At 64.8% G+C, this 17,271-nt stretch overlaps 1 protein-coding gene across 1 annotated transcript in view; it reads left to right on the top strand.

The window, feature by feature from the left end:
• The window catches only part of SBF1 (SET binding factor 1), a 40,546-nt gene extending 23,673 nt beyond the window's left edge, over positions 1–16,873 (top strand). Inside the window, exons 16-44 of the mRNA XM_027906399.1 lie at positions 304–508; positions 776–888; positions 1,433–1,582; positions 1,677–1,745; positions 2,152–2,310; positions 2,650–2,909; positions 3,385–3,557; positions 3,663–3,736; positions 3,844–4,039; positions 4,542–4,669; positions 5,291–5,466; positions 8,221–8,360; positions 8,937–9,144; positions 9,217–9,413; positions 9,512–9,649; positions 10,842–10,937; positions 11,174–11,251; positions 11,776–11,960; positions 12,499–12,675; positions 13,117–13,218; positions 13,307–13,492; positions 13,618–13,744; positions 13,822–13,952; positions 14,479–14,712; positions 14,950–15,060; positions 15,413–15,624; positions 15,742–15,829; positions 15,925–16,056; positions 16,355–16,873. Coding sequence (XP_027762200.1) covers positions 304–508; positions 776–888; positions 1,433–1,582; positions 1,677–1,745; positions 2,152–2,310; positions 2,650–2,909; positions 3,385–3,557; positions 3,663–3,736; positions 3,844–4,039; positions 4,542–4,669; positions 5,291–5,466; positions 8,221–8,360; positions 8,937–9,144; positions 9,217–9,413; positions 9,512–9,649; positions 10,842–10,937; positions 11,174–11,251; positions 11,776–11,960; positions 12,499–12,675; positions 13,117–13,218; positions 13,307–13,492; positions 13,618–13,744; positions 13,822–13,952; positions 14,479–14,712; positions 14,950–15,060; positions 15,413–15,624; positions 15,742–15,829; positions 15,925–16,056; positions 16,355–16,453 — 4,344 coding nt within the window. The 3' untranslated portion in view covers positions 16,454–16,873. The remainder of the gene's footprint in view (positions 1–303; positions 509–775; positions 889–1,432; positions 1,583–1,676; positions 1,746–2,151; positions 2,311–2,649; positions 2,910–3,384; positions 3,558–3,662; positions 3,737–3,843; positions 4,040–4,541; positions 4,670–5,290; positions 5,467–8,220; positions 8,361–8,936; positions 9,145–9,216; positions 9,414–9,511; positions 9,650–10,841; positions 10,938–11,173; positions 11,252–11,775; positions 11,961–12,498; positions 12,676–13,116; positions 13,219–13,306; positions 13,493–13,617; positions 13,745–13,821; positions 13,953–14,478; positions 14,713–14,949; positions 15,061–15,412; positions 15,625–15,741; positions 15,830–15,924; positions 16,057–16,354) is intronic.
• Positions 16,874–17,271: the final 398 nt, after the last annotated feature.

Below are 17,271 nucleotides of genomic sequence, written 5' to 3'. Positions count from 1 at the left end.
ATTCCCTAATCCTAACCCTAACCTGACCCTCCCCTGGCACAGCTTGAGGTGTCCAGTGGCACTTGGCCAGCACAGGTCACCTGCTAATGGCACCCTTGGCTGTCTGGGATGGAGCTCCTGAGCAGGGCTTGGCTGTCCGTGGGGCTTGGGAGCAGATCCTGCTGGCACTGCAGGTTCCTGGGGGCTGTAGAATCCAGCAGGGAGCAGTGGAGGTGGCTGAGGGACACCTCACTGGGGCTCCTGCACTGGGAGAGGACTTGCTGTGTCCTCAAACCTGAGAGGAAACTGTCCCTGCCGTGGCAGGAGAACCCCTACCCCGCAGTGACCATGCACAAGGTGCAGAAGCCCACGGAAGGTTGTCACCTGCGGCTCCACCAGAAGCCCTTTCCCCGGCTGGACGAGGGGACGGTGCAGTGGATCATCGACCAGGCCACGGCCAAGCTCCAGACGGCCCCTCCAGCCGTGAAGGCCGAGAAGAAGTGCATGGTGCCGTCAGGGCCCCCCATCGGTACGTGTGGGTGCCGGGAGGGACCCTCCTCGGTGTGTCTGAGGGTCCATGACAGCCAAACACGGAGAGGCAGCAGCACCATCCTCCTCAACTGCTGCCCCTCGGGCTGCTGAGAGCACCCTGGCGTCTGTCAGCACCCTGAGGGGGAAGACCCCGTGGTCTCTTGGAGTCCAAACCCTGCCCCATGGGGAGCAGGGGGGGGCTCCACATCCCCCCCACAGGGGTGCAGGTCCTGCCCTGACTGGACTGACTGGATTCTCTTCCCAGCTGCCATCCTGGAGCGCAATGGCAATGCCCTGGCCAACAGTGCCCGGCGCCTGGAGGTGGTCAGGAACTGCATCTCCTACGTCTTCGAGAACAAGATGCTGGAGGCCAAAAAGGTGAGGGGGGTCCTGAGGTTGGGGGAGGAGATGGGCGGGTTGCTCTGCTCCGTGGCAGGATGGAGAGGACATTCCCTGCCCGGGTCTATATCTTTGCTGACTGACTTGTGTTCATGGAATCATGGAGTCCCACGAGGTTGGAAAAGCCCTTTGAGCCCATCGAGTCCAACCATTCCCCAGTGCTGCCAAGGCCACCACTGACCCATGTCCCCAAGTGCCACATCCACAGAGCTTTGAAATCCCTCCAGGGATGGGGACTCCACCCTGCCCTGGGCAGCTGTGCCAGGGCTGGACAGCCCTTTCCAGGAAGGAATTTTCCCCAGTATCCAACCTGCCCCTCCCCTGGCACAGCTTGAGGCCGTTCCCTCTCATCCTGTCCTGTTCCCTGGGAGCAGAGCCCGACCCCCACCTCAGTAATAGAATCATGGAGTCCTTGAGGTTGGAGAATCCCTCTGGCACCATTGAGTCCAACCGTTCCCCAGCACTGCCGAGGCCACCCCTGTCCATGCCGTGCTCCCCTCTGATCCTGCCCCATGTCCCACAGCTGTTCCCGGCGGTGCTGCGTGCCATGAAGGGCCGGGCTGCCCGGCACTGCCTCACCCAGGAGCTCAACCTGCACGTGCAGCAGAACCGGGCGGTGCTGGACCACCAGCAGTTCGACTTCGTCATCCGCATGATGAACTGCTGCCTGCAGGTGGGACGGGGCTGGCAGGGAGCTGGGAGCGGGGCTGAGCGTGGGAGTGGGGTCCTGGTCCTGAATCCCCTGTCCTGAACGTTCCCTTCCCCAGGACTGCACGGCCATGGACGAACACGGCATTGCCGCCGCGCTCCTGCCGCTGGTCACTGCCTTCTGCAGGGTGAGCGTCTGCAGGGACTGGGGATGGCAGAGGCTGAGGGTGGGAGGACAGACAGCCAGGGGGTTGTCCCATCGGGGCTTCTCATGGCACAGCTCCTGCCCAGGACCTTCCAGCCCCTCAGAGGCTCCCAGGGTGGCTGCAACACGTGTGGGAAGGGCGTTGCTCTGGAATAACCAGGCTTGATCTGTCCATCAGGATGGGCTGGGATGAGGTTCTGCCTCCCATAAAACGATGGCACTGAGGGCTCTGGGTGGGCGCTGGGCAGGAGGAGAGTTTTCAAGGAATTCTGGAGGAGCTCTGGTACGCTCTCCTGCCTGCCCAAGGACCTAGGGCTGTCCCAGCAGGTGGCAGAGCCTGGCACAAAGGCCGTGCTTGTATGGACCTTTTCCACCTTCTCCCTCCACAGAAACTGAGCCCGGGCATCACACAGTTTGCCTACAGCTGCGTGCAGGAGCACGTGGTGTGGACCAACATCCAGTTCTGGGAGGCCATGTTCTACTGTGACGTGCAGAACCACATCCGGGCCCTGTACCTGGACAGCAACGAGGAGAACCACACAGAGGAGGTGAGGAGATACCAGCACTTCACAGAGCTCTGCAAGCTGATTGTGGAGTCATGGAATGGCTTGGGTGGGAAGAGACCTTAAAGCCCATTCCGTCCCATGGGCAGGGACACCTTCCACTGGCTCAGGTTGCTCCAAGCCCCGTCCAACCTGGCCTTGGACACTTCCAGGGATCCAGGAGCAGCCACAGCTGCTCTGTGCCAGTTGCCTGTTCTGGGCAGCCTGTTCAGATGAGCATCAGGAACCTCATCCCAGCTCTGGGAGATTCCTGTGGGAACAGTGGGGTGAAGGCAGGCGGATCTGTCCATGCAGACAACCAACATGGCCTTCCAACCCCTTCAGGAGAGCACGGAGGAGCCCCAGGAAGCCAAGTCTGCCCTGGAGATCGCGTCGGAGCAGCTGCGGCTCTGGCCCACCATGAGCCGGGAGAAGCAGCAGGAGCTGATCCAGAAGGAGGAGAGCACGGTGTTCAGCCAGGCCATCCACTACGCCAACCGCATGAGCTACCTGCTCCTGCCCCTGGACACCAGCAAGAACCGGCTGCTCCGCAGCTCCGGGCTGGGAGACATCGAGAGCGTCAGCAACAGCTTCGTCACCAACAGGTGAGGGGCACACCTGGGGACACCCACGCTGGGGTCGGCAGCTCCTGGGGCATCCCGGGCAGTCACCGCCGTCAGGACGTGGGAGAGGTCCCTGCTCCTTGCGGGGAGGTTGGACCAGATGGACTTCAAAGGTCCCTTCCAACCCCAACCGTGCTGGGATTCCAGGATTCTGTCAGGACTGAGGCAGGTTGTGGTGCCCAAGGGGATTTCTGGGAGTGGGAGGTCTCCTGTGTTCCTGTCAGGAGTGGGAGGTCTCCTGGATCCATATGAGGAGTGGGAGGTCTCCTGGATCCCATATGAGGAGTGGGAGCTTTCCTGTGTTCCTATCAGAAGTGGGAGCTCTCCTGCATTCCTGTGAGGAGTGGGATCTCTTCTGGGATCACACCAGGAGTGGAACCTCCCTGGGGCTGTTCCTGGCCTGGGTTGCAGCCGGGCAGGGCTGTTCCAGGCTGACCCTTCCCTGCTCCCTGGGCAGCATCGCCGGCAGCGTGGCCGAGAGCTACGACACCGAGAGCGGCTTCGAGGACGCCGAGAGCTCCGACGTGGCCAACTACGTGGTGAGGTTCATCAACCGCTTCGTGGACAAGGTGTGCACCGAGAGCGGCGTCACCAACGAGCACCTCAAGGGGCTGCACGTCATGATCCCAGGTGGGGACGCTCGGGGTGGGCGCGGGGGGTCCCGCGGGGAGCAGTGGAGGGCACGGGGCGGGCAGGGCAGGGCTCTGCTCCAGCCTCACCCCCTGCGTGTCACAGACATCGTGCAGATGCACATCGAGACCCTGGACGCCGTGCACAGGGAGAGCAAGAGGCTTCCCCCCATCCAGAAGGTACGGGGGGTCCTGCTGGGACAGGGCTGGAGCCGTGGGGGGCTGTGGAGACCCCCCTCCTGTGCTCCTCAGGGGCTGAACTCCCTGTTGTGCGTGTCCCCCCCCAGCCAAAACTGCTGCGCCCCAACCTGCTGGTGGGGGAGGAGTGTGTGATGGAGGGGCTGCGCGTGTGCCTCATGCCCGACGGGCGGGAGGAGGCTGCCGGGGGCAGCATTGGGGGGCCGCCCCTGCTCCCCGCCGAGGGAGCCATTTTCCTCACCACCTACCGGATCATCTTCAAAGGAACCCCCACGGACCCGCTGGGTGAGGGGCTGGGATCCCTGAGGAGAAAGGGGGACTTGTCAGTGATCCCTGGGGAGGAAGGGGCTGGTTGGAGATCCCTGGGGATGAGGGGACTGGTTGGAGATCCCTGGGGAGGAAGGGGCTGGTTGGAGATCCCTGGGGATGAGGGGACTGGTTGGGGATCCCTGGGAAGGAAGGGGCTGGTTGGAGATCCCTGGGGATGAGGGGACTGGTTGGGGATCCCTGGGAAGGAAGGGGCTGGTTGGTGAACCTTGGGGAGCTGGGGGATGGTTGGTGATCCCTAGGGATGAGGGAGGTTGTTGGAGATCCTTAGGGAAGAGGGGCTGGTTGGTGATCCTTTGGGAGCAGGTTGTTGATCCCTAAGGATGAGGGGACTGGCTGTTTCTATCCTGCCCTGGGGGACTCTGTGGTGGGCACAGCCACCCAGGGTGACCCAGGGTGGCCTGTCCCTGTCCGTGCCGAGGCAGGGATGGTCCTGACCCGTTCCCATCCCTGTGTCCAGTGGGGGAGCAGGTGGTGATCCGGTCCTTCCCCATCGCCTCGCTGACCAAAGAGAAGAAGATCAGTATCCAGGCCCAGGCGGATCCGTTCCTCCAGGAGGGATTGCAGCTGCGCTCGTGCACATTCCAGGTGAGATCCCGAGGTGGGGGGAGCTCTGGGGGGCTGTGGCTGCTCCCTGGCATTGCTGTGTCTCAGGTGGTGAGATCCATGTGGCTGTGACCTGTGCCCCATCCCCACCTTGTCCCCCAGCCCAGAGCACTGAGTGCCACGGCCAGGCCTGCCTGGGACACCTCCAGGCCTGGGGATTCCCCCACCTCCCTGGGCAGCCCCTGCCAAGAAGGTGTGAGACACATGGGGCTCCAGGAGGTGGTTCTGCCAAACCTTGTGCAGGTTCCTGGGGGAGAGAAACACGACAGGGAGAGATGTCACAGAAATGGAGTTATTGGGCACTTCACACCTTTGGGAGATGTGTGGAGGTGGGGCAATGCTGGGAGCGAGCTCCTAAATTTTCTGGCTGCTCCTGCCATGCTCAGAACTGCCTTGACCAGTCACTGGGACACCCTGGAGAACCCTTGAGCCTCCAGGAGGGAAGGGAATGGGACAGAATAACCAGCATGGAGGGACAGGCGGGGCAGCCTCCCAGCCTGGCCCGTGCCCGCTGTGCTCCCTTGCTCCCACCGGGATCCAAGCTCTGCCCTGATCCCTGGCAAGGGCTGGTGACCCCTGTGCCTGCTCTCTGCCATCCCCCAGCTGCTGAAGATCGCCTTCGACGAGGAGGTGGCTTCGGACAGCGCCGAGATCTTCCGGAAGCACCTGCACAAGCTGCGCTACCCCCAGCACGTGCGCGGCACCTTCGCCTTCACCGTGGGCCAGTCACCCAAGCAGGCCATGCAGCCCAAGGCCAAGGAGAAGAACCCCTCGCTCAGGTACCTGAGAGAGCCACGCCTGGAATGGGCCTGATCCTCTGGGACACCTCAGGGCTCCTCCTGGCCCTCCTCCAGCCCCCTCAGCTGAGCCACCGCACGGGGAAATGGGGCACAGGGTCCTGAGCACGACATGACTCCCTGAGCCCACCCTGCTCACACCTGTCCTCACGCAGGATTTCCAGTGGGTGGAGGTCAGAGAATGCTTTGGGTTGGAAAATCCCACTGAGCCCATCGAGTCCAACCATCCCCCAGCACTGCCAAGGCCACCACTGACCCATGTCCCCAAGTGCCACATCCACAGGGCTTTGAAATCCCTCCAGGGATGGGGACTTCACCCCTGCCCTGGGCAGCTGTGCCAGGGCTGGACAGCCCTTTCCAGGAAGGAATTTTCCCCAGTATCCAACCTGAGCCTCCCCTGGCACAGCTTGAGGCCATTTCTCCTTGTCTTGTCCCTGTTCCCTGGGAGCAGAGCCCTTCCTGTGAGGGAGCTGTAGGGTGAAGAGCTGTAGGATGTCCCGTGTCCTGCAGTGTCCCCAGCCCTGCAGAGGATGGGTCACACTGGGACCCAGGAGTTTGCTGCAGTGGCATCCCCAGCCGTGCTGAGGAGGTGTCCCATGGGAGAGGTTCCAGTGGGATGGGTGACTTGGAAACATGATCCTGCAGTGCTGGGTGGCTCAGGGACATGGTCCTGCAGTGCTGGGTGACCTGGGAACATGATCCTGCAGTGCTGGGTGGCTCAGGGACACGGTGCTCCTGCACTGGGTGGCTCAGGGATGCAGTCCTGGGTGACCTGGGGACATCGTCCTGCAGCGCTGGGTGGCTGCTCTTGCTGTGCCCTCGCCCTAAGCGTGTCGGTGTTTGTGACAGCTCCCAGCAGGTGACCGATCTGTTCCAGGGCCTGGCAGTGGGGGTGCTGTCCCTCGGGCACCTCGGCCATCCCAGCACGTAAGCTGCCTCCGGCCTGGGCGGGCGCTTCCGAGGTGGCGGCTCCGGCTCAGGGCTCAGCCCTCCCTGCTCCCAGGGCTCCCTCTCGCCTGCTCTGCATGTGGCTCTCCCTGGGGAATGCCCTTTCCCAGGCTGGGGATGTGGTATCTCTCACCGTTGCATCCTCCTGGATCGCAGGAGCTGTGTCTGTGCCACTAACTCAGGGATTTCCAGAGCTCTGGCCTGGGCCCCGTCTCAGGAGTTTGTCTGGATTTGTGACACGAGTTTGTCACCCTTCCCAGTGCAATCCAGTGTCCTCCACTGTCTGCAAGTCTCGTCCCTCTGGTTAGGAAGCTCTCCCATTCCCAGCCTCTGTTCCTGAGCTTGTTCCCAGGACAGTGTTCCTTCTCGGTCCCGAGGCTTTCCCTCCTTTGGTAGTTGCAGGGAACATTGGGATTCCCTCACTGTCCACTTTGCAGAGCAAAACAAGGCACCTCCTGGTCTCCCTTTGGTCCCACCTTGAGAAGAGGAAGTCCAGGAATCTTAGCATCAGCGTGGCTCTTGTCCTGGGCTGGACAAGTCTCCTCCCCTGGCTGATGGATGATCCCACATCCCCTGGGTTGGATGTGGCCCCTTCCCTATATCCCACATCTCTTTTATTTCCCCACCTTGGAGCCCAGGACTCACCGAGGTGACGACAAGGCCAAGGTCCTGCGTGTGGTGAGGCTGTTCCTGCCTTCAGGAATTCCTGCCCTCTGGAGCTCTGTGGGGCAGAGCCTGGTCTGACCACGCAGCCCAGTCCCCATGGGTTTGGCAGCTCTCCCTTCCCGAATTTCCCCACGTGCCTCAGGAGCACCTGAGCCCAGCCATGCTCTCCCTGTTCCTGGTGTGCCATCAAGGCCACCAGCCCAGGGGGAGCAGCCCTGCCCCCAGGATGGGCTGGCAGGGATCCCTCGGTCCCTGCTGTGGATCCCCTGGTCCCAGCAGCAGATCCCCTGGTTTCTGCCATGGATCCTTGATCCCTGCTGTGGATCCCCTGGTCCTTGTGGCAGATTCCCTGACCACTGTGGTGGTTTCCCTGGTCCCTGTCATGGATCCCCTGGACCCTACCACTGATCCCATGATCCCAGCAGCAGATCCCCTGGTGCTGGATTCCTCTGGCCCCTGCAGTGGATCCCCTGGCTCTGCAGTGGATCCCTTGTCTCTGCAGTGGATCCCCTGGCTCTGCAGTGGATCCCCTGGCTCTGCAGTGGATCCCTTGTCTCTGCAGTGGATCCCCTGGCTCTGCAGTGGATCCCCTGGCTCTGCAGTGGATCCCCTGGCTCTGCGTGGATCCCCTGGCTCTGCAGTGGATCCCCTGGCTCTGCAGTGGATCCCCTGGCTCTGCAGTGGATCCCCTGGCTCTGCAGTGGATCCCCTGGCTCTGCAGTGGATCCCTTGTCTCTGCAGTGGATCCCCTGGCTCTGCAGTGGATTCCCTGGCCCCTGTGGCAGATCCCCTGTCCCTGCCGTGAGCCAGAACCCTCTTCCTCTGGGATGAGCCATGGCAGCTCCGATGTGGAGGACATGGTGTTAGTGCCAGGATGAGGCCAGGTCCCCTCTAATCCAGAGGGGCTCTGCCCCTGCCCTGGTGCCCCCAGGGCCAAGGTGCTGGCAGGTGACGTGTCCCCTCCCACGTGACAGTGACTGACCGGGGCCGGGGCTGCTCCTGTCTCTGCTTCGCTGGGTGACAGTGTTGTCTCTGACCCTCTGGGCTCCTCTGGCCACTCTGGCTCTGGTCACAGCCGGGCAGGACGTGCCACGGGGCTCAAGCTCCTGCCTGGTTTTCCAGGACGCTCTCCAAGAACCTGGTGAAGAACGCCAAGAAGACCATCGGCCGGCAGTACGTGACGCGCAAGAAGTACACGCCGCCCGCCTGGGAGCAGCGCGGCAGCCAGCACTTCCCTGAGGACAACGAGGACGAGATCTCAGGTGGGGAGCGCCCCGCACAGGGATGGGACCATCGTTCACCTCTTGTTCCGAGCAGAGCAGGGTGGGAGCGTCCCCGGTGCAGAGCGCTGCCACCACGGGCCCCTCTCCCAGTTCCCCACAGCTCCCAGCTCTGGGCTGCTGGGGGTGCCCAGTCAGAGCTCCACCTGCTTCCAGCACAGAGGGAGGAAGGGGGGTCTTTGGGCAGTGCCCTCGGCTCCTCAGGTGGAAAATCATGGATTTGAGGTGCGGGAGGGCAGGTGAGGGTGGGCAAAGAGCTGGACTGGTTTAGGGGTAGTGAGGGACTGGGAGGGTACAGGAGCCCTGCGTGTGGAACTTAAGGACCTGCCCGGGTGGGAAGCCTGGAGGAGGCGTGGGGGATGGGATTTAGGGTTTCTGTGGGGGATCCAGTCCCAGCTCTGCCCAGCTCTCTGGTTTCAGGTGAGGGAGCCAGGAGGTGGTTCCATCCCCATCCTGCCCCTTCGGGGTTGGGAGATGCCTCCACCCCGTCCCTCTCCTCCACGGTGGGACACCGTGTCCGTGCCAAGCCTGTCCCCAGCCCCCAACTTTTCTCCGCAGTGTCCGAAGACATGGACAGAAGCACTTTGACCCCCAGCACCACCATGAGGCCCTCGGACAAGATGACCAACGCGCACGTGGTGGAGCGCGCCTGCTGCCGCGACTACCAGCGCCTGGGGCTGGGCACGCTGAGCAGCAGCCTGACCCGCTCCAAGAACGAGCCCTTCCGCATCTCCACCGTCAACCGCATGTACGCCATCTGCCGCAGGTGAGCCAGGCCCGGGGGGGTCCCGCCGGCCCCGGGGGGACCCCGCTGAGCCCCCCCACTCTGTCCCAACAGCTACCCCGGGCTGCTCATCGTGCCGCAGAGCATCCCCGACAACACCATCCAGCGCATCTCCCGCTGCTACCGCCAGAACCGCTTCCCGGTGGTGTGCTGGAGGAACTCCCGCACCAAGGCCGTGCTGCTCCGCTCGGGGGGGCTCCACGGCAAGGGCGTCGTCGGCCTCTTCAAGTCCCAGAACGCCCCGACCGCAGGTGCCCGTCCCCCCCCCGCCCCGGGAACACGGAGCCGGGCAGCTGTGGAGCTCTCCCAGGCTCTGGGGGTGCTCATGCTGAGGGGTTTCCCCATCCAGGCCCCTCCCAGACGGATTCCACGAGCCTGGAGCAGGAGAAGTACCTGCAGGCCGTCATCAATTCCATGCCCCACTATTCCGATGCCAGCGGGCGCAACACGCTCAGCGGGTTCACCTCGGCACACATGAGCAGTGCAGGTGAGGGGGCTGGGCACAGACAGGGGTGGGGGGGTGCAGGTGGGCTCCTGCCAGCCCTGGATCCTGCTGTGCATCCCAAGTGAGCTGCTCTCTCGGGCTCTGGCATCCAAGGAGGCAGCGGAGCCTCTCCAGAGCTCCCAGCTCCAGCTGGATTCTCGTGGCTGGTGGTAGGGATGGGTTTCGGGACACAAGATGAGCACTGGGAGCCCTAATTTTGGGAGACGCCGTGGCTTTGGACCTGTGAGCACTGAGAGCTCAAGGGAGTTTGGGAGACCCAATGTCTCTGGATCTGTGAGCACTGGGAGCCCCCCAGTGCACTCTCTGGAGCTCCAAACTCTGGCTGGGACCCCGTGGCTGGGGGTGGGGACGGGTGCTTCGAGCACTGGGAGCCCCAAGGGATTTGGGAGCCCCGGTGTCCCTGGAGCTGCAAGCACTGGGAGCCCCAGCCTGTGCTGGGCTCCAGGCACTCGCCGGGGCCGGTGGGGACAGACCCTTCCAGCCAGGATCTCGGCACCGCGTGCCCCCCACACGCGGGGCTGGGTCTGTCTGGGGACCCCCGGTAAGTCCGTGCACACCTTGATGGCCCCACCAGACGGCCCTTCCCAGTCGGCCCTTCCCTGCAGGACAGAGCTCCACCCCCCTGTCCTGTTCCAGCGCCAGGCGTCCCGTCCCAGCCATTCCATCCCGTCCCAGCCATTCCATCCCGTCCCAGCCATTCCACCCATCATCGCTGCGGACGAACAGGGGGCTGGGGGGTTCCCTGAGCCTGGGGGGATAGAGGACGTGCCGACAGCCCCAACGAGGACCCTCCCCGGCAGGGGGGATGTTCCCGGAGGAGGGGGCTCAGCCCAGCGCTGGGGGGGCACAGGTGACCTGGCAGGGCAGGGGCTGGGACAGGGTGATCCCCCACCCGGGAGGGGCAGGGCCGGGCCGAGCCCCCTCCCACGCGGCCGCACCAGGCTCCTCTTTGCCGTGGCTGCAGCTGGACGGTGTTTTCCACACACTGGGCTCTGGCTCCTGGCTCCCGGTGGACGGTGCTTCCATGGCTCCAGGTGGACGGTGCTTCCCGCGCACTGGGGGCTCCCGGGGGCTCCGCTTGCTGCCGCTTTCTCTGAGCCCCTTCCCCTCCCTCGGAGCAGCCGAGGGGAGGCCGGGAGGGCCCTCGGGAGCTGACGTTCTCTTGGTGCTGCAGATTTCTCCGACAAGAGGCAGCAGCCTAAGCTGGGATCGCTCATGAAGCAGGTGATGGGAGGGAAGGACGAAGGGCCTGGGACTTTTAGCCGCGGAGGTGAGGACATGTTGGGGGGTCACTGCCTCGGGGGGCCTCGCCGAGACCCCCGGTCCGGGCAGCTCTCGTAGAGTAGACGCTCCCTGAGCCGAGCAGCTGCTTCTGCTCCGCGGGGCGGCCGCAGGGAGGGGAGGGGGGACACCTGCCGCAGCCCCCGCGCCATCGCCTCCATCCCACCCATTGTCCATCGCTCCGGCCCCGTCCCTCGCTGAGCTCGCTTTGTCCTGTGCCCCCAGGGCTGGGTCACAGAGCCCGGGTCATCACCCTGTCCACCCCCAAGTGCGCGTCGCCGAAGGGCCGCGAGACGCCCCGAGGTACGAAAGCGCGGCCGCCCGACCTGCCCGGGCACCCCACTGACCCACTGACCCCCCACTGCCACCCCTCACACCACTAATGCCCCAGTAACCCCCCTCAGTCCCCACGCCCGCTCCGAGCGCGCCACGGGCAGGTAAGTACCGGGAGCCTCGCCAGGTTTGCTTTGGGCTCCTTGTGCCGCTGCGGGTGCCGGGTGGCGGTGCCGGGGCCGGGTGCCGGTGGCAGGGCCGGGGTGCAGGTGGCGGTGCGGGTCTCGGTGGTGCCAGAGCGCAGTTTGGCGACGCCGATGGCGAGACGTGGAGCTGTCGGGGTCAGGCTCCGAGTCCAGCGGGCAGGAATCGTGCAGCACCCAGCAGGGAGCAGGAGCCAAAGCAAACCTGGTGCCCAGCACGTCCCCGGCATGTGCTCCCAGGGCTGGGCTTGGGGGGGCGCAGCACTCAGCCCCCCTGCTCGCCCTGTGGCCCCCCCGGCTGGGGGTGAGCCCGCGGACCCCCATCCCGACCCTCCCGTGTGGCTCCCGCAGGGAAATGGGGCAGCATCCGGGCCAGCGGCCGCATGAGCAGCTACGCCCTGAACGTGGAGATCGGGTCCCGCCTGGCCGGGAAGGACCTGCTGGGGGCCCAGCACAACGGGACCCCCGCCGAGACCACCTTCCTGCGGCAGCACCGCGCCTCCCTCTACATCATCGGAGACAAGTCCCAGCTGAAGGTGACCCCAACCCCCGGCACGGCCCCGCGGGGGAACGTGGCTGGGGAAAGGAGCAGAGCTGGGAAGGGGCTGGAGCAGGAGGAGCAGCTGAGGGAGCTGGGGGGGCTCATCCTGGAGAAAAGGAGGCTCAGGGGGGACCTTCTGGCTCTGCAAGTCCCTGCCAGGAGGGGGGAGCCGGGGGGGGGTCGGGCTCTGCTCCCAGGGAACAGGGACAGGAGGAGAGGGAACGGCCTCCAGCTGTGCCAGGGGAGGCTCAGGTTGGCCAGGAGGAGGAATTTGTTGCTGGCAAGGGTGGTGAGGCCTTGGCAGGGGCTGCCCAGGGAGGTTTGGAGTGCCCAGCCCTGGAGGGATTTCCAAGCCCTGTGGCTGTGGCATTTGGGGACAGGGGTCAGTGGTGGCCTTGGCAGTGCTGGGGACGGTTGGAGTTGATGATCTCAGAGGGCTTTTCCAACCTCAGCAATTCCATGATCCCGAGGGTGGTGGTGGCTCTGCTGGGGGTGTCTGTCCCTCAGGACCTCCTGCCTCTCTGCTCCCCCAGGGGGTGAAGCCGGACCCGCTGCAGCACTGGGAGGTGGTTCCCATCGAGGTGTTCGACGTGCGGCAGGTCAAGGCCAGCTTCAAGAAGCTGATGAAGGCCTGTGTGCCCGGCTGCCCCTCCAGCGACCCCAGCGTGGCCTACCTGCGCTCCCTGGAGGAGTCGGAGTGGCTGTCCCAGGTCAGTGTCACGCACAGCCCTGGCTCCTGTCCCAGGACACGGGCGGGTGTGAGGGACAGGGATGGAACGATCCAGAGCTCTGCTCTGTGGTGCTGGATGAGGGCGCTGCAGGTCTGGGGCAGCTGCTGGATGGGGAAGCCGGACAGGACCCCCAGGAAATGCTCCTCTGGAGGGGCTGGGACGAGGCAGTGCCAGCAGTGACGGGGGTCACCAGCTGGCAGCTCCCTGGTGAGACTGGTCCCAGTTTGAGCTGTGGGAGGGCTCCCACTCTGGCTGCTGGAGGGAGTGAGGCTCTCCTGGCTCTGCCGCCACTGCCGTGTCCGAGTGTGGGGTTGTGGCCCGTGTGACTCCCAAGCATGGCCTTGCTTGGGAGGGCAGTGCCCCAGCATCCAGCACGGGAGTTCCCTGCACCCTCCTCACTCCTGGCCCTGCCCTTGGCAGATCCACAAGATCCTGCAGATCTCAGTGCTGGTGGTGGAGCTGCTGGACACGGGCTCCTCCGTGCTGGTCAGTCTGGAGGATGGCTGGGACATCACCACGCAGGTGAGAGCCTGCCGGGGCCCGAGGTGGCCGTGGCCACCCCCAGCAGTGCCTGCAGCCCCTGTTCCTGTCCCTGTCCCTGTCCCTGCAGGTGGTGTCGCTGGTGCAGCTGCTGTCGGACCGCTACTACCGGACGCTGGAGGGGTTCCGGCTGCTGGTGGAGAAGGAGTGGCTTTCCTTCGGCCACCGCTTCAGCCACCGCGGTGCCCAGACCCTGGCGGGGCAGAGCAGCGGCTTCGCCCCCATCTTCCTGCAGTTCCTGGACTGTGTGCACCAGGTGAGCCCCGGGGTCGGTGCCAGCGGGACCCCCGAGCATTTGGGAGCACTCCAGGGGCAGTGGGAAGGGCCTGGAGCACTGTGTGGTGTGGGATCCCGGGGGTCCCACCTCGCTGCTCCCCGCAGATCCACCTGCAGTTCCCCATGGAGTTTGAGTTCAGCCAGTACTACCTGAAGTTCCTCAGCTACCACTACATTTCCAACCGATTCCGGACATTCCTGCTGGACTCGGACTGTGAACGGATCGACCTGGGTGAGGGCACCGTGTGGGGCCCACGGGGAGGGCACCCAGACCCCCACCCCAAATAACACCCCTTCCCTGCCCCCCAGGGATCCTGTATGAGGAAAAGGGTGAGAGGAAGAGCCAGCAGGTCCACAAATCCATCTGGGATTACATCGACCGGATCAACAGGAAAACTCCCGTCTTCTTCAACTACATGTTTGCACCCGAGGATGGGGAGGTGGGAGCTTCTGTCCTGGGGCGTCCAGGGGGCTTGGATGGGGTCTCCAGGGACATCCCAGGGTCTCCTCTCTGCTGGAGTGGCTGGAGATGGTGTTTGCCCACCAGGAAAGGGACCTTAAAGCCCATCCAGTGCCACCCCTGCCATGGGCAGAGACACCTTCCACTGGCCCAGGGGGCTCCAACCTGCCCTTGGACACTTCCAGGGATCCAGGGGCAGCCACAGATGCTTTGGGAAATCCATTCCAGGACCTCCCCACCCTCCCAGCCAGCAATTCCTTCCCAGTATCCCATCTGTCCCTGCCCTCTGGCACTGGGAAGCCATTCCCTGATTCCCGTCCCTCCATCCCTTGTCCCCAGTCCCTCTCCAGCTCTCCTGGAGCCCCTTTAGGCCCTGGCAGGGCTCTCAGATCTCCCTGGAGCCTTCTCTTCTCCAGGCTGGATCCCCCAAATCTCCATGGGGACACACTGTCCCCTCAGCCTGGCCGGGAATGTCCATCCCGATCCCAACCCTGCCCGTTCCACAGGTGCTGAGGCCGTACAGCAACATTTCCAACCTGAAGGTGTGGGATTACTACACGGAGGAGACGCTGTCCGAGGGCCCCTCCTACGACTGGGAGCTGACGCAGGGGCAGCCGGAGCCCGTGGAGGAGCCGGACCGGCAGGACACCGGAGCCCCCCAGAGCAAGCGCAGGATCATCTGGCCCTGCTACGACAACCGGAGCCGCGTGGAGCCCGATGCCATCTCCAGACTGCTGCAGGTCAGGGCTCTGGGCGGGGGGGACACAGCGGGGACACTCACGGGGACACAGCAGGGACACTCATGGGGACACAGAGGGGACACTCACGGGGACACAGCGGGGACACAGCAGGGACACTCACGGGGACACAGCAGGGACACGGCTCCTGCAGGGCCGGGCTCAGTTGGGTCCCCGAGATGGGGACGGCGGTGCCAGGGATCTTGTGCCCTGCGGGGCTGATGCCTGAATCCCCCACAGGAGCTGCACAACCTGAAGATGGAGCTGGGGCACGTCCAGGAGCGCTGGAAGGAGACGTGGGACGGGGTGAAAGCGTCACAGAGAACTGAGGCACAACAGGAGGGCAGCAGGGTAGGTGGGGCTGTGACAGGGCTGTGACAGGGTTGTGACAGAGCCTGTACTTGGGTGTCTGATGGGGCTGTGGCATGGGCTGGAGAACGGGAGTGGCTTAACCCACAGCTGTCCTGAGCAAAGGGGTGTTTGCTCCTGAACCCCAGGGCCAGGGAGGGGTCTCGGTGCTGGGTTCTGGTTCTGGGGGCTGGTGCTGGATGCTGGGGCTGGTTCTGGGTGCTGGTGCTGGGTTCTGGTTCTGGGGGCTGGTGCTGGGTGCTGGTGCTGGTTCTGGGTGCTGGTGCTGGTTCTGGGTACTGGGGCTCCCGAGGGCCATGGCCCCCTCCCTGTCACACCGTTCCCTCTGTTGCAGACCCCCAGCTCCCTCCTGATGTCCTCGGGGCTGTCCCACCACCGGCGCTCGCTGGGCGTGTACCTGCAGGAGAGCGGGGTGGGCTCCACCCTCAACCTCAGCCTGGACAGCGACACCAGCAGCACCTCCACTCCGTCCAGCGGGAAGCCGGGCGGGCGCCGCAGCACCTCCACCCTCTACAGCCAATTCCAGACCTCCGAGAGCGAGAACAGGCAGGGGAGCTCGGGGGGCTGGGGGGATCCCTCCCTGGGGGTGAAGCGCTGCAGAGCACGTCCCTCCCTGTGTTCCCATCCCTGATCCCGTTCCCGGTGCTCCTTCCCACTGTGCAGGTCCTACGAGGGCTCCCTGTACAAGAAAGGCGCCTTCATGAAGCCGTGGAAGCCTCGCTGGTTCGTGCTGGATAAAACCAAACATCAGGTACTGGCGGGGAAGGCTCCGGGGTCTGTCCTGTCCCTCCATCCCGTCCATCCCTCCCATCCCAAATCCTGACGGGCGCATCCCCTCTGCCACAGCTCCGGTACTACGACAGCCGGATGGACACGGAGTGCAAAGGGGTCATCGACCTGGCCGAGGTGGAGTCCATCACCCCAGGGACCCCCACCATGGGTGCCCCCAAGACGGTGGATGAGAAAGCCTTCTTTGATGTGAGTGTGCCCTGGGGGACACTGGGCAGCCCTGCCGGACGCTCCAGACACTCCAGGCTGCGCCTGCTCCGGCTTTGGTGCTATCAGGAACGTGGTGGGGATGAGAAAATCGTGTGGGAATAAGGCTGTGGCCAGTGGGAAGGGCTGAGAGCAGCATCCCTGCTCAGGCAGAGATGAATAACGCAGGCAGGGTGCGGATCCCAGGGGAGGTTGCCCAGGCCGTGCCCCGGGATGGTGGGAGGGCCCTGCCTGGCTCAGCTCCCGCCCCGCTCACACCCTCCCCCTTCCCGTCCCGCAGCTGAAGACGACAAAACGAGTTTACAATTTCTGCGCCCAGGACGTGCAGTTGGCCCAGCAGTGGATCGACCGCATCCAGAGCTGCCTGTCGGACGCGTGAGCGGCCCCGCGGAGCCGCAATTCCAGGCACGGCTGCCGGCCCCGAGCCGGGAGCAGAGGCAGCGCCGGGCTCTGCCTGAGCCTGGGCCTGAGCAGAGGAGGGAATGGCCTTCCCTCCGCCCGCCCCGGGCAGGGCGGGGCCGTCTCCCAGGGGTAGGACGGCGCAGGGAGGGATTCCTCAGGGATCCCTCGCGTTGGAGAGGGAGGCGGGACCCGGCCCCACCCGGCCCTGTCTGAGCCCTGTCGTGACTCCGTGTCCTCCGTGTGCCCGAGCCCCTTCCCGCTCCCTGGGCAGGGGCGTCCTGACCCTGCGCCCCCCACCCCACACTGCTGGGGGAGCAGGAGCTGCCCCCTCGTCCTGCCACCACTTGCATGTCCTGTCAGAGCCCCTGGAACCTGCCCTGCTCCTCCTTCCCCTGGAGCTGGGGATCTGCAGTGCAGGGGATGGAGGTGACACAGCAGAGCCCTGGCACCATCCTGTGTCCCCGACCCGGAGCCCCCACGCTCCCAGCTGGGCATAGGATCGGGAATGCTGGGATGCTGCAGGCGCCGTGTCCCGGAGGGGATGTGACCGTGGCCACTCTGCTCCCGGTGGGCTGGAGCCCCCTCGGGCTGTGATGGGGGTCTCTGTGCTGGCTGGGACAGTCTCTACCTCCACGGCCAGACCGGCTGCCCCGGGGGTGGGGGGCACGTTCCCTGTGGGAGGTGCCAAATGCTGGAGCCTCCTGGGTGCCCTTCTGACCCCTCGTGTCGGGGGAGACCAGCCCACCCCCCTCCCCAGGATGAGGGTCCCCTCTGGGTGGTGGCGATGACAGGGCT

This window comes from Empidonax traillii, unplaced genomic scaffold, assembly GCF_003031625.1.
Source record: "Empidonax traillii isolate 1590-97213 ecotype Southwest subspecies unplaced genomic scaffold, ASM303162v1 scaffold1292:size136317, whole genome shotgun sequence".
Taxonomy (NCBI): domain Eukaryota; kingdom Metazoa; phylum Chordata; class Aves; order Passeriformes; family Tyrannidae; genus Empidonax; species Empidonax traillii.
This window is presented reverse-complemented; position numbering and strand designations above follow the sequence as displayed.